We start from the raw sequence: 16,909 nt of genomic DNA, 5'->3' as shown, positions 1-16,909 counted from the left end.
TTGTGAATTATCCGCGCGATACACATATTATTTTCAATTTCCTCAGATGTGTTACTTGCGTTGTGTTTAATGTGCTTTCAATAAACGGACACATATTGACGTTATAAATCACACTATTTTATTTTATTCCTAGTCACAAGCACCATATTATCTCAACATGACCTGGAGAAATCCGTGCCTGGATCCCGTAGAGGAAATGCATTTTAGTTATACTTGAAGAAAATCTAAACATGCAATATCAATCTACAAATCGTATGTTTTGTATTTTTTAATCGGGTAAACACGAAATGTCGGATGATACAATGTTGATTAATAACAAGCCTTTTATTAATCAGTGATTTTATGTTTACTTCTTTAAATACCGCACATTTTAATCTTATAAACCGTGTCATTACGTTTGGGTTATATTATGTTTTTATATGGCTTAAAGGCATGGTATGCTGTAAAGCTAATGAATGTTGTTGTTGTTTTTAGTTAACTGCCCTGTGTTTTCGGTTAACTACCAAAACACATTTACAAACATTAAATGATATATCAAATTTGTAAGAAGCACAGTTATTATCAAAACATACTAATGTGCTTCCACTCGCTTCTATTATATAAATGGGCGTTTATTTTGTAATTCACTATACAAGTATCGGCATTTATATAGAATGTAATGGGCTGTCATGTATAAAGCTCTCATGATTGCAACGTTTTACATTATTGTATATTGATTTCCCAAACCATATCCAAATAGAAACAATTATTTATTATTTTATAAAAAAATTTGGGAGGAGTATTGCCTTATGCCTAGTACCAATACTACCAAATAGTAGATGTGCAAGTGGTTTGGAAAACACGAGAAAACAAGAAACACGAGAAAAAGTAAATACTACAAAATTAAAGAGAAACTTTATTTCCGAAAGCACGTCAAACAGGTAAAGGTACAAACAATGTTAATCACCCCAAAATATCGAGTACCAACAGGTATTTCATAGAGGGACAATTCATGAATGTACATTTTTACTATAGACAAACTACAAAAAAGAGCTTGTGTAATATAAACAATATTCAGAAAAATAATATATTTTAAATTGGAATCATCAGTATTGTTTTTTAGCATTGTCAAATTAAATGATGTCATTCATTGTACGTGTGACGGATATTTGAATCATTTATGCAAAAGTCCATTTTTTATTTTGGCAAATTAAATTTATCAACTGCACACTAGTATAATACTCATGTTATCTTCAGCAATTTACCCAAGAAAGTAATCGAGTCTATGTGTTTTATTATTTTCGTTTATAAACTAAAAAATACGAGTAAGCAGAAGTGGGATTAGCAGCAGGATAGCCATGAACTGGATTGGTCCAGCTCCACAGCAGAGGGTGACTGGCACCACCATTGTACCGTCCGTTGAGGCAGCTGCATTCGTTCCAGAGTTTGCAGTGATTTTTGTCACGTATCCGCCAGATGTCGCTCTTGTCAGTGTCTTGCCCGTCGCAACCTTGAGCGCACCAGTTGCGGAGTCCACAGCAAGGTCAGTAGAAGGTGCTAGTTAAATACATCTTGTAAATATAGAATAGATGCTAATGAATATTCAACTATATAATAGTGGCATTATGCAATTGGCAATATGCACATTATCAGTCGAGAATAACCGCAGTAAGTTTACTGCTTTAATATTCAAATTATTTTGTGTCTGTTATGCAAATGTTTTTTGTTTGTTTTCTGATTCAATAATACCTTAAATTGTTGTCTTTTTAGGAGAACTGGTTAAAAATGTGTGTATTTTTTAACTAAAACTACTTAAATACTAAAATAATTTTTATAGTTAGCATAGTCCTAAATCATTAAACTACACATAACAAGATAAAAGTTATAACAAAAACAATTTATAAAGCCCTCAAATTGGATCATGCAAGAAATTGAAATATACAGCGAAGGGTAAACCCTAAGCGACTTGTATTGATGATCATCCATAAACGAAAAACACAAACATGTTTCTTAGTCACGAATGTTATCTCGATTGTTTGAATATCATATATTTACTCTTGTTTGCATTTATGACAATTATGTTGAATATTGTCAGTTTGCCAATCTGAGAACATGTCCCTTTAAAATAAGAAATAGGCACGGACTTAATGCTATATTTAACAGTATTCACTATGCGCTATAAAGCAATATTCACAAATACATGCTACTAATAAGTTGTTTATGTTGATTTTACACAATTGGTATAATAGGCATTTTTTTCAGTAACGATACAAAATGTTCAAACTAAATTAGCATGTGCAAATTAAACTTACTATTGATGTATGTTACGGCATCCGTATTTGCTACAGCATCCTGTACAGTGAACGTCCCAATAACGGTACCTATTTCAAACAGCCTACAATTTAAACAAAACGAAAAATTAACATTAGCATGTATTTGTTTATAGGTACTATTACGGTTTTAAAGTGTTTACTGGGAATGTAGCTAATTATGTTACAAAAAAAGTATTGGCGGAATTAAACAGTATAATTTTACGACTATTATATTAACAAAATTATTTTTTTTAAACGTGAACATGAAGGTAAAAGGTTTTAATGTTGCATTAGAATTAAAAGAAATCAAAAAAATTATTTCAACCAGTTGTTCATAGCTCACCAGTTTTACTTTTTAAATAGGGAACTTAGTTTTAGTTTGTTGATTTTTGTCTTCTACAACTTTGTCTTCTGACACACAAAAATACCTGAATTAAAAAGAAGGCACGTTTTGCACAGTGAAAATATTCAGAAGCTTTGGTTATTTCAAATTGATACCTGTTGTAGCTCCCTCGTTGAAGCAGGTTGCATACGTAGCTGCCGAAAACTCAAGCATGTTCTTTACTGAAAGAGTTACCGTCACCGTCGCTGTTTTCTTTGTAGAAGCACTGTCAACAGCCCTATTCAATACAAAAACAATAATAATAATAATAATAATAATAATAATAATAATAATACTGATAATAATAATAATAATAATAATATTAATAATAATAATAATAATAATAATAATAATAATAATAATAATAATAATAATAATAATAACAATAATAATAATATTATTATTATTAATAAAAAATAATATTAATACACTATTATAATTAATAACTAATACTATTACTACTTCTTCTTCTAGTGATTATATAACTTATAATGTTCTACACGCCTTCGATAACATAATAATTTACTCTTTTTAATGAGAAAATAATGTTAAGGTTATACACCGAAAGCAAAAACGTTCCTCTTAATGGTGTAGAAATGCAAATTACGCATTTGAACACTTTGAGGTTGATGCTTACACTACTTTGAAAACAAGCTGTGTATTTGTTTCGTAATCGATCGTCTTCGATGATGCAAGGGTTACTGCGCCGGTTGATGCATCTACTGCAGTAATACCGCTTGGGTTACCGTCAGCAGTAACAAATGAGTATTTGTAAGAAGCTGTGCCACCTGTGGCTGTTACGTTAAAAAGAGCAGTGCCCGCGGTGCTGGTTTCGACGAAGGCGGAAATTGTGGTTGGGCTCGGGGATGAAAATGTTATTGCCCCTTCTAAAAAAAATCTAATTCAACTGCATAGCATGATATACAAATCTTCTCAAATCTTCACTGTGGAATGGTTTCAATCTATATGCAGCCAATACAAATACTGATAAATGTTAATGTCCGGCTATATCCGGACTCCTCCGTAAGATTGGTTTATGCAATAAATCGTCTGCTGATCCAGAGTGGGAAAATTAACTGCGCTGGCACTACAGTGTTAATATTATAATGAGTTGTATCACTTTAATGGCTTAGCCAGCGTGTGCAAAGCAATACAAATACACAAAGATGGATCAAGTTTAATACGATATTTACCTTGTATGTGATACATCTTGTAAATTTTGTATTACGTTTGGCAAAACAAGTGCGTTTTATAAGGCATATATTGTTATGATCAAAGACAAATATTTCGTCATTTTAAATACACCTGGTTTGCAGTTATCTCCTTGGATACGTGACCTTGTCCAAAAGTAATGCAATTATGAAAGATTTAAAAATATCTAACCTAATAAAGGTTTAAATATAAATGTTTATCAAACATTTAAACACATTCAAAAACATATTTGCATAAAATATAAACATGATTATATCATTTCCTCTGTTCGCCACTACTAAATTGCTTACAATAGTATCGCGGCACCATTGCCAAATAGGTTTGGGTAAGGAAGTAGGATCGGACGAAAAACATCCTTCTGGAATCACATGCCTGATAAGACCAAGAAGAGGCCCACCAGAAGCGGATTTATATGAAGTACCATATTGTACCAACCATATAGACACGCTTAATGGGTTTTTATTCTTACTTTATACATCGCACACAATATATGGGATGTTCATAGAAACACATATACAACAAGTGCTGAGTGTTACCGACATGTAATGTGAATTATTTACATCAATATTTTCGTCTAAATGAACGCCCAGCTGCAACTAAATATGTTTATGTGTGGATGGGTTTTGGATGAGTAGATGGCTGAATGGTAGGATTTGGTGGGTGGTGGATGGGTGGTGGAGTGTGGTGGGTGGGTGGGTGGGTGTTAGCTGGGAGGGTTGGTTTATGGTTGGTTCGATCGGTGGGTGGATTAATGGTTGGGTTTTGGGTGGATTGATGGATGAAACTATTGTTGATGATTTCAACGACTTCGAAAAAGCGATTTTCTACAGTATATATAATTTTTATTTGTTGCGGGATGAACGGTATTTTGTCGTTAAATGTTATAATAGAACAAACGATTTATTCTTTTATTTATTCAATAAATAATATGGCTTATACAAGTGTACGTGCAAGGTATATGTGGTTCATTGTTTGGTTTTGCGCGGAAACTTTTCATAACCAATTTATGCAACTGGTGGATAGGAGTAGACATGAAACACTATCTGCTACTGAAAAGTATGGGGTCAAACAATAAACCCTTCCAAAATTTGAGAACTCCGATTTACACGTGATATATTGCGGTGTGGAAATTCTCGATATGATCGAGTACCGTATTCAAAGATTATAATTGATGTTCAAATATTTAAAGGGACCTTTTCACGTTTTGGTAAATTGACAAAATTGAAAAGCAAAAATATCAAATATATGCATCTTTTGACGATTTAAAAACGTTACAATTATAAAGAGTTACAAACGCGAAATAATTATATAATTCGGAGAGTTCTGTTGTTATCGTTATATTTTGTGACACTACGAAGACACTTCGTACTGTATAAGCACTGATGGCCGGGTGTTGTTAGTGCTTGACTTTTACTCTCACGGTCAGTGGTTCGAGCCTAGTTGAGGATAACTCTTTTTTAAATGAATTGTTATCTAGTTTTGTTATTGGAGCTATTTAGTTCCAATGTTTACAATTATCAATTTAAAGCATTTAATGACAAACTTCAATACATGCCAACATCTGTGAAAAAATCCCTTTCAAGAAATACAACGCCTTATTTCGTAGATGCATTAATGCGTATCAAAAAAGACATGACTTAGTCATGTTCTAAGTCCGAAAAAAGTTAAATGCATGCTGAAATGGCATCAATACGTATAATGAAAAACAAACACTATTCCTTGTGTAAACAATTCCTTGAAATATGTATATGTTCGGAAGCTCTGTGAGCGAATACAAGAAATACTTTACCATGCGCTCCATCCAAAACGTTGAATATTTTAGTCCAGATATGATGAAGATGATGCTGATGATGATGGTGGTGATGATGATGATGATGCTGCTGCTGCTGATGATGATGATAAAAATGATGATGATGATGCTGCTGCTGCTGATGATGATGATGACAATGATGATGACGATGATGATGATGATGATGCTGATGCTGACGACGACGACGACGATGATGATGATGATCATGATGATCATGATGATGATAATGATGATGATGATGACGATGATGATGATGATGATGATGACGATGATAATGATGTTAATGATGATGATTGGGAGGAGGAGAATGATTAGAAAGAATGATGATCGAAATGATGTACTAATGAGACCCAGTATTATATTATGAACGCTTTCACCAAACATTGATCGCACTATCGTGCTCATCACCTAAGTTTAGATTACACCAAAGTGCGTTGCGGTTAAGCATATTCATCTTCTGATCGCTTAATGTCTCTAACTGTTTTCGTATTTTGTTATTATTTCCTTATTCCAACTATTGGAGCGAACATTAATTAAAGTGTTGTTATTCTTTATGATTGTATATCGATTCATTTGCGTAAGCAAATGCATCAGCAAACCAAGACAGAAATAAGATAAAGAGTAAATTATAAAACCATGTATTCTTCAACGCCCATGTATATGTGTTATCAAAGTCTACCCTTTTACGCATTAAATATCTTATTGCATTTAAGCTTCTTGTTTTGAATTCTTAATGTAAAATACATTTTATGAAATAGTAAATTGTTCATGTAATAACTATTTAAAGAATTAATTAATCTTTGTTTTTACAATATCCATGTAAATCACCATATTGTTTTGACAATATAAACATCCTTAACACAACTTTGAATTCTGATATTTTATTCATTCTCAATGTACTAAAAGAAAGTCCGCTAGTCCATGTTTAAATGCACATTCGTTGAGAAACTAAAAAACACGTGTGATCAGCAATGGGGTCAACAGTAAAATGGCCATGAACTGGATCTTACCAGCTCCGCTACACCCTCCGACCGTGACCTTCACTTCAGTAGTACCGGGGGCCGAAGAACCGCTCACAGTCGCAGCGGTTGCAGTTATCGTTGTGGTGTAGCCGTCAGTTTGCGCGCTTGTCAGTGTCTTGCCCGCCGAAACCTTGAGCGCGCCAGTTGAGGCGTCCAGTCAGGTCAGTACTAGGAGCTAGGTTAAAATTAATAAAAAATATTATGAAATTGTTTTGCTCCAAGATTTACAATAGTATATTTTACAATTTGTTTACGCCCGTTTCTTGACGTGGCGTACTATGGGAACATACTTGGCAGATGTTCGGGCGTGCGGATGGGCGGACGGGCAAGCGGGCGGACGATCGGTTGGGGGGGGGGGCGGCATAATCATTGAATCTTCATCAAACTTTTTTCAGACATGTTTGATGACATAAACGGAGACCAAAACAATAACAGGCCAATTTACACCTGACATTTTAGAATAAATGTCGTGTATTTACATAACTAAATTCTGCCCATGACCTTTTTATTAAATGATACGCTTTAAATACACGTTAATGTTTAAATATGTGTTGACTCTTTCAATATAGTTGCATTATTGAATGTCCCGTTAAATAAATAAATATTCATCGTTTGCCTCCAAATGATTACAGCTAATTTTCTATTTGAAATATTCCTATAAATTTTGGTTAAAAAAACAATCACGTCTCACCATTACTGTAGGCTACGTTGTCTGTTCCTGAAACAGCATCAACAGCTGTGTAGGTCCCAATCACTATCCCTGTTGATATAGTGATAAAGCATTTGACTTCAATACTAAATTATATATTATACAGAACGAGGTATTTAATTAATATTTAACAAAGCAATGAAATAAATAAAAGATAACGTTAAATTTTGCAAAAACTCGAGGGCAATTCCATATATATTGTATTGTATTGCAATATTTGACGTGATTTTATTTCATGAAGCGTAACATGACGTTTGATCTTTGGGTAAATAAATTCATACATGATCCTTTCAACAATCATTATGGTCCAACCTTGTTTGATTATCATCTGTTATGCATTTTATAAGTTATATATTATTGGTGAGTTATTCCAGCATCTAGTCTCCGAACGGACAGACAGAAGAAAGTGCATACAGACAAACAGAAGGAATAGGTGTTGCAACCACGGATTAAATACAGGTCGGAACTCACGAACAACTCTGTTTACAATGATATGCACTGAACGCTTGTTTGTCATGAATGATACATACGTCAGACGTGCGTGCGAGAGACATATAAACAAATAGCTGATATAGCACTTACGTTATTTTGAACGTGAATAATGCTTTCGTTTCCTTGTCTAAGGTTTCAGAGGCTGCCAGTTTCACAGCTCCGGCTGTGATTGTAGAACTAGCAATCGAGTCTGGATTCCCATCAGCAGCAAATGCAAATGTAACACTTCCAACCTGATCAGTCGTTGACTCCACAGTGAAAAGTGTGGCTGAGTCCACACTCGTTTCCAACACGCTTACTGTAACTGTTTGATCTCCCACTTGTGCCACTACTCCCGTTGGTTTTGTGAAGGTCACGGCGCCATCTATATAATAAAAGGTTTATTATCATGGAGTTAAATTTGCGATATATTTCTGCAATATTATGTAAGCAGTTTTCCCAAAGCATCAAGTGGGTGTGTTTTATAAGATTTTATTGTTTACGACAGTTTTACATATTTAAAGATTAGTTGTTTTAAAGAATTTTTATTATTTAAATGTGTTATGCAAACAATATAAACGTGTAATAATTAGAGTAAGAAAGAAAGGATGAGACAGATTTGAATACAGACTTTTAATGAATTTCTTGTATACAACTTACGTTCGATAGTATTATGTCTTTTAAATAAAGAATAAGCATAATATTTTGTATGCAAAATAAATTGCAGTATTCATTATAGACAAAGCATTATATTGTTTCAATACCATATACAATATATTGTCCTGCTGTGAAATGTATTTTAAATTATACATCGTCCGGATTTTGTTGAGATTTTTGTATTTGAAAAACATTACTTGAATTAATGAATTCGTACTATATGCACTATTAGGTCAATAATGCGGTGATCATCTTTGGCCATTTTCGCAGACACACCTCTTGGGTCAGCAAAGTCAGGTGCATAACATATGTGACAGATATATACGGCATAAACACAGTTGTTAGTTTCGACAAAACCCGATCAATCTTTTTCATGCCGAACCTTAATTTTGGCAAAAGGTTTTGTAAATTCGTAAATTTAAATTTAACACTGAGTTTGATGACTACATTCGATTGTATTTACTATATTACTATGCATAACTTAAATTAACTGAAACATAATGTAACGTACATATTTTGCATACATTATTCTTTATAAATGTTGTTACACGTGTTTGATAACAAATTATTGCAAAAATATATATAGTCGCAACCAATTTACTCTTATTTTTCGCGATAGGAACATTAATAAATATTACAGCATACCAACAAAATAAATATTTTATGTTTAAAATCACGAATTGCTCTCAGTATTGATGCTTTTCAGAAAATGATATTTATCTGAATGCATTTGTTTGACCTGGTGTTAAAGCAAGACAAGATCTTTACAACTACTTCAGTCTTCGTAAAACAGACTTGCATTAGATCGTGTGTTCACTGAGATTATAAGATAATTGCAAAAAATGTATTTAAGGACACAACAGTTATGTGATTAAGAGTCGAACATATTTAGCTTGATGAAAGGTTAACCTTTTCTTAGAATTTAAATGTGACATATAATTTCTAACTGCATAATTGTTTTCTCAATTGATAAAGGATTGTAATATTCACTGAATTGTGTTAAAAAATTAAAAGGCTTTTCTTACATAGTACATTCTCTCGAAAATCATATATGTTTTCAAAATGCATAACAAATGTTGTTAATTTGACGCATGTGTATGCTTAAGTTGCAAATAAAAATAATCGTTTTTTTTTTTTAATTTGAAGAATGACGAGTGCTTTTTTTGCCGTTGTTATAATAATACAATGTTGATTGTATAGAATTGATGGACAGTTTTTTATGTTGAAAAATTTATTTCAACATGGATATGTTAATAAAGTTAGTGCAACAGTGAAAGAAAACGTCAATAAATGAAAAACGAGTTTACGAATTTTCTGTGTGTATTATTCACCAAATTATATGGAATGGGTCTATCAATATTAAGTCAATATATCCACGAATACATGTTGACATAACACTAATCACTTTACAAAATAATTTATATACGTTTTTGTCTGAAATATAATGCTAGTGTAATAACAACCAAGATATTTGCATTTAAATTATAGCTACTGCGTTTTGTTGGTTGTAGTGATATATATCTTTGTATAAATTTATGTATTTGACGTCGTATTATCTTTAAAAAATCCAAATTGTTTACCTGAGTACTGCAACAAGCAGTGTATCACAAGGAATCCTGTCAATCCACTCATGGTTAGTTGATCACAGATCCAACACTAAATGTGACAGAAGCATGGCGCTGCTTGTCAATTTATACTAACGGTAAGTCGGTAACCATCAAAAGTCTCGTACGCAGTTTCCAGGACGCTAAAGAAAACTAATGTTGGGACAACTATTGTCTAACAATCATTAGATTGCAGAATTTTTGTTTTGACGGAGGGACTACTTTGAGTGACAGGACGGTAATAATTCACAGAACCAATCAAACGTTCGTACGCAATAGCTGTATAAAACACAGTTGCTCAATTGCTGATGCAATTTAACCGCTTCATAGTAAGACATTCATTAGTTTTTAAATTACAGGTTGGTTAAATCAGGGCATAGTTTAGCAAAGATCCTTCGTCAGGTAGAAAATCTTTCATTATTGAATAAAACAATTGGATGTTAAAAACCTCACGGGGCGGAGCCTTTTTCCACTGATAAAATGTGAGTCACTTGGATTATGGACTTCGAACGAACTTGACGTAATACATCAACTCAAATGAAACAAGTTGTGATAGCAACAATCAAATTGGTTGATTTAAATCTGTAACAGTTTAAATAATTCTTTAATTTATTCGTTTTCAAAGTTGATCTTATTTTATGTGGTTTCTGATTTTATAAGTATTTTATTTGTCCAGGTACTTTAATTGCAACAGATCAAGTTTACGAATGAACATGTTGATATCGGATTCAACGTTGACGCATACATTATTTGACGTAACGTTAAATTGCTACAGCATAAGTTTAAAACAATTGTGACCGATTTGTTCATTTGCTTTCCGATTTGTTCACAAATTTCGTATTTAATGTTTTTGTGAAAAGTCCTGAATGTATTGATAGTAATCAGATAGTAATAAATGCAACACTTAAAAATTATAATATTTATAAGCAACAAAAAATGTGTGTCTTTCCCGGTTTTAGAATCATGGATCTTTATGAGCAAAATATAGCGTGCTTCCCCTGCACCACGCAGGCATCACATATTTTAATAGATTGTAAACACTATGCTAGTAATTCGGGTATTTTCGATCTTCTCTCGATATTGTTACATCAAACATCGAAGTCATACTTAGTTATCAGAGCGCTTAAAGGCGAGCTTATATTATATTCAGAAACCGTTGCAAAAAAGGTTGTAAATGTATTATACTATATTCATTATTACCCGATGACACGTTCACTTTTTTTATAATGACCACAACATAAAATAGTTTGCATACATTTATTAACATGAACATTTATATTGAAATAAACGCATATACACTGTTATTTTAATTTAGTTATTTTCTTAAGAGATTTGGTCAATTTATTTCTGTTTTAAAACGATTATCCATGATTAAAAATGTTAACCATATTCAAACCATGAAATTGCGGAAGTTGACAGATGTTGACATGATCAGACTTCCTTCATCACGAATCCATGGGACATTTTAAAGAACAGTCGGTTATGTTTTAAGATAAACATTATCAATAAATGGGAACAGTACTTTTACAATAGATATATTATTTGGTTTGATTGTTAAATGACAAACGTCCTTGTTAATGGATGTTTAAATTTACGTCAACAAATACATGAGTATTGCATGTTTTCAGATGATCAGAGATTATGGTTTGTATTCGAGACAAACCATACAAAATCTTTCAATTACATATGGTGTTATTACATCCTTATCAAGGATACCAAAAACCAACCGATAATAATGACACCTTTATATTAGGAACTTGAAGAGCACTTGGTGAATTTTAAGATCATTTCACAATTTGTCGCATGGCTAATACAAATAAGATAAACACAAGCTCTTCTTATTCATTATTTTTTTGTAGGGAAAATTTTGTTTTCATAGTCGATATTAATATGTGTGTTACCCAACATATCTGGCATTTGCACATCCATTAAACTGTCAAATAACTTCCAAAATTGCAAATCAGTATAGTTGTATCAATGGGTACATCCAAGTTCTAGATTTTGAGATCTGTGATTTAATTGTTGAGAACAAAAAAGAGCCAAAACACATACAAATGAATTTTCAAACACTGTACCTTATCGTTACCAAAAAACACTATATTTATGCAAAGTTGGATATATGTATATTTCTATTTATATTTATTTACTTAGTAAGTTATATTTATATTTTAAATATATATCTATATATTTTTTTAATGTTTATATTTATTTTAATTTATTTATTTATTTATGTCTTTATTTATTTAATTATACTTATATAAATGTAAATATATGTATAAATATAAAAAAAGAAAAACATGTATATGTATACTCTGTATACTCTGTATATATATATATATATATATATATATATATATATATATATATATATATATATATATATATATATATATATATATATATATATATATATATATATATATATATATATATATATATATATATATATAAACTTTTTACAGGTACAATACATACATTTGGAAATATTAAGTTTTGTCTCCTGATCATTATTTTCGTTTCTCATAATGTGCCGTAATTATAACCTCCACTCATATTATTTTCATGTCAACAACATAACCGTACTTTTAATGCAATATATACACCTTAAGATGTATATATAGCTCATGGTAAAAAGTTATAATCCTGCTACAAAACAAATTTGCAGTAGCGAAATTTATTTTGATCGAAGCTTTATTATTTTATACATGTATTGTAAAATGATGAGAAGCTGGAGAGACTGAAGTTGATTAAGATGAGGTACATAACATATCTCTTGAATTAGTTTGACCACTTGTAAAACAATACGATTATCAGTGAGACTTTAATATTCTTAAACAAAATTATGTAAATATTGCTATTTATCAAGTCTTAGCAAAAAGGTTTGTATTTGATTTCTTTAAGTTAAACTTATAATTATTTTATATTTGCACCTATTTTCCTCCGAAGTTCATTCATGTCACATTAAAGAATACACAACACATAGAGTGGTTGATACTGTCTGGCAACAAAGACGTGCCAGGCGTTTTATTGGTTAAAATAAATAACCAAGATATACTGGTCAAAATAAGTAACAAAGATATATAGATTTATACATGAAACATGTGACATGAAGTTGGACGACTCCCGTCCAACCAGCAGAATAAACATTGCACAAATGAAAATATCAAGATCGATGGCATCTGTACCAAGGTTAACGAATGAACAATTGACTAGAACATGACATGACTAGATAAAATAGACAGAAACAAACAGGACAAGTAGTGTTGATAATTAATAAGCTTTTAAATAATGCCAAGGTGGGTGGAGGGGAGGCTAGTGGAAATATTCTTGAAACTCTTGGAGATCTAAACTGGCTTCTTTGTTGGTCCGAAAGAGGCTGCGTTATAGGTTACATACGGATAATTTTCAACTGTAGTTATCTTTAAGTGCTTCGCTCAGCCTTTACCCATTTGGCATATTGATTGCACCCAATTATTAAAAAAATGTTCTAAATATAATTAACTTTATTGTATCTATAAAGTATTATTTTATATTTGCGCCCATATGCCTCCGAAGTTCATTCATATCACTTTAAAGAATACACTACACATAGAGTGGTTGATACTGTCTGGCAACAAACCCGTGCCATACGTTTTATTGGTTAAAATAAGTAACCAAGATATACTGATTTATTCATGAAACATGTGACATGAAGTTGGACGACCCCCGTCCATCACAACGTCCAACCAAAGAGGCAAAGGGCGCAAGAGGCAATCTTATGAGGAAGGAATAAAATGATAACATGCACTGCATAGTATTTAGCAGAAGACAAGGATCTATCATAGCATAGCAATGCAAAATGTATATACAGCAACAAACATTTTCCAGTACAAATATGAGGGTAACATGAATAATTACATGTGTACATAGTGAAATGAACAAACATCCCATGATGAATGTTTCTTAATGCTGAGTACAAGTATTACGTGGAAGATTAAATGCAAATAAACATACCCGTGTGATTATCAAAATGTGATAAGTAAAAGTATAAGAGAAACCACTAATATGTTCATATGTACACTGAAAGTAAACAAACATCCCATGATGATTGCCTTAACAGGGTGGGCAAGCATCCCATGATGCTTGCCTGAAAATGGTTGGTAACAGTAAAACAATGGTTATGTACAATGCAAAATGGACAAACATCCCATGATGATTGCCTTAACAGGATTGGCCAAACATCTCATGATGCTTTCCCTAAAATGGTTAGTAAAAGTAAAAAAATGTACAATACAAAATAGACAATCATCCTATGATGACTGCCCTCAAATGTTAAGTACAAGTACTTGAGTCAAAGCAATAACCAGCGTGTGTGCTTGGGACTTAAAAGTTGGATGGAATTAAAGAAACCATTGGCACAGATTTTGTGTTGGGAATCAACATGATGCCCTATGAAAATTGTAGCAATAAAATAAAATAAATATGCAAGAATGGCTATTCCCAAGCCTGAATGTAAGCAGTTATGAGCGAAGTGGATTTGAACCAATATTGGGAACACATATGTAGCGCCGGAAAGCGATAGAACACCAACGGCCAATCAGCATGATTTGTTGTTCTGGAACACCTCCTAAAACAGCCTGTGTACAGGCACCGATTCCTAAACTGTGTAGCTTATATTTGGTAGTTGGAAGTTGACAAAAGGACAACAAGGCTTTGAATATTGTTCGGAATGCATTTTGTGTGATGGGTTCCGATACGGAAGACATGAAGAGTGGTCTAGGTGTTGAACCGCGCATTTTTAAATATGCTTTGAGAGCTTTGACTGGGAATAAGGAATTTTGTGCTTGAATAATAATTTGTACAGGCTTTTCAGATTTTTTGATTTTGTAATTATGTATTTCAATGTGAATTGCTTTTGATTGTAATGTGATGTGTCCAAATTGCACCACTGAATTATAATTGGATGGAGTGGCTGGCAGTTGTTCGCCAATCCGAAAAAATCCAAAGAAGGCAAGAAGGATTGTCGACTGATATATTGCTTGTTGGTAAGGCGAACCACTCAAAACATGCAAAGTTGCGTTCACCGGTAAATGAATGTGTGTCAAGAGCAGGGGGAGTCTGTTGTCATGCTGTGTACGTAATTTACGACATCCTGCAGTCATTCTACGAATAATAACCGTATTGCAAGGGTCACAATGTCAAGCTATTGAATGGAAATAAGAAATTGCAGAAAATTGGCTGTTTATAGTGGCTGGGGCCAGGTCTTGTGTATACAAGTATGCAACATATTTAGAAATAAAGGCTGACTGGACTGGAAAGTCCACCAATCATTTGACATACAAAGTGTGCAAACTTATCCCAGTAGAAGTGGCGAGTAGTTGGTGCAACGGATGCCTCCAGTAATTGTGTTCTACTTCAGAAATGTTAGAGGAGAAAGATCTAGAGGAATTGGTAAGGGATGTGGGTCGAGGTGTGGAGCTGCTTCCAGTGCTAGTTGAACCTGTAAGCGAGAAAGCAGGTCACATACAGTGGTTTCTGTGGTTTTGATGTGTTTGACTATTAAACAGAACTTGTGTTGTAGGGATTTCAGGAAAATAATCCGAATGAGTCGCATCATAACAGAGTCTTTTGCTGATTGTTTGTTAAGGCAATAGACCACAGACAAATTGTCACATATAAACAGTATGTTTTTGTTGGTCCATGTTTGTCCGAACAATGACATCGCACGAGCAATATGGGGTACTGTTCAAGGACATTGATATGATGATATTTGGCCTGGATGGGAAAGTCTCCAAATGTCCAAGAATTCATGTGTGTGCATCAAAAGCCTTTTGAATCTGCTGCATCCGTTAATAGCTTTACAGAAATGGAAGAGACACACCGGTCATGTGTGAGTAGTGCGCAGCCATTGTATTTTTCGAGGAAAGTGTTCCAGAGTTGAAGATCTGCTCGACAATCTTTTGTTTTTTTTATCATATGGTTGGGGTGATTTTACCTACAGTGAGATGATATAGTCTGCGAGGAAAACAACGACCTGGTTTAATTACCTTCCATGCAAAGTTTAGGTGGCCAAGGATGGATTGTAGATTTTTTAAGGACACTTTACGACAATGTCTATATTTAGCAAGAAGTACCTTTAGTGTACATATCTTGTCTGGGGGCAAGCTGGCTGAAAGTGTATCATTGTTAAGATTTATGCCATGAACTTCTATTGATGAAGTGGGGAAAATTGTTTTCGCATGTTTAATTGGTACGCCAATGTCATTTGAGAGGTTAATGAAAGTATCCAGGGCGATTTGGCACTCATTTGTTTGTTTACGTCCCACAAAGATGAAGTCATCAATAATGTGAGATAACCGAAGGACCCCTAATTTGTGTTGTAAAACCTATTGTAAGGCTTGTCAGAAAGATTCGAAGATCGCTACTGAAGAGGATGCCCCAAATGGTAAGACGGTTCCAAAATAAAAACAGTTATTGAAAGAGAACCCAAGTTTATGAAAGTTTTTTGGTGAAATAGGTATAATTTTAAAAGCTTCTTCAATGTCCGCCTTAGCAACTAAGGAGCCTCTACCAGCCTCCAAAACAAATCTTGCAACATGGTCAAAGGTCTCAAGAGCAACTGAAGAATTTTCGTATGGGATAGTCGAATTGACAGATTGACCACACTTAGGGAAGGATAAATCATGGATTATACGGAAAGTGTTAGGAGTAAAGTTGGGTACAACACCGAGTGGGGAGCAGATGAAATTGTCCAATGCAGTTGTCAAATATG

At 33.1% G+C, this 16,909-nt stretch overlaps 4 protein-coding genes across 5 annotated transcripts in view; 3 read left to right on the top strand and 1 right to left on the bottom strand.

The window, feature by feature from the left end:
* Positions 1-16,909, top strand: part of LOC127847565 (trehalase-like) — a 230,371-nt gene that overhangs the window by 47,666 nt on the left and 165,796 nt on the right. The gene's annotated exons all lie outside the window — the stretch shown is intronic.
* The window catches only part of LOC127847573 (RING-box protein 2-like), a 223,944-nt gene that overhangs the window by 58,946 nt on the left and 148,089 nt on the right, over positions 1-16,909 (top strand). The gene's annotated exons all lie outside the window — the stretch shown is intronic.
* Positions 1-16,909, bottom strand: part of LOC127849305 (uncharacterized) — a 228,175-nt gene that overhangs the window by 150,293 nt on the left and 60,973 nt on the right. The window lies entirely within an intron of this gene.
* Positions 1-16,909, top strand: part of LOC127849306 (trehalase-like) — a 64,834-nt gene that overhangs the window by 47,595 nt on the left and 330 nt on the right. The window contains exon 13 of the mRNA XM_052382025.1: positions 15,557-15,655. Coding sequence (XP_052237985.1) covers positions 15,557-15,655 — 99 coding nt within the window. The remainder of the gene's footprint in view (positions 1-15,556; positions 15,656-16,909) is intronic.

The sequence above is a fragment of the Dreissena polymorpha genome, chromosome 10, assembly GCF_020536995.1.
Source record: "Dreissena polymorpha isolate Duluth1 chromosome 10, UMN_Dpol_1.0, whole genome shotgun sequence".
Classification (NCBI taxonomy): domain Eukaryota; kingdom Metazoa; phylum Mollusca; class Bivalvia; order Myida; family Dreissenidae; genus Dreissena; species Dreissena polymorpha.
This window is presented reverse-complemented; position numbering and strand designations above follow the sequence as displayed.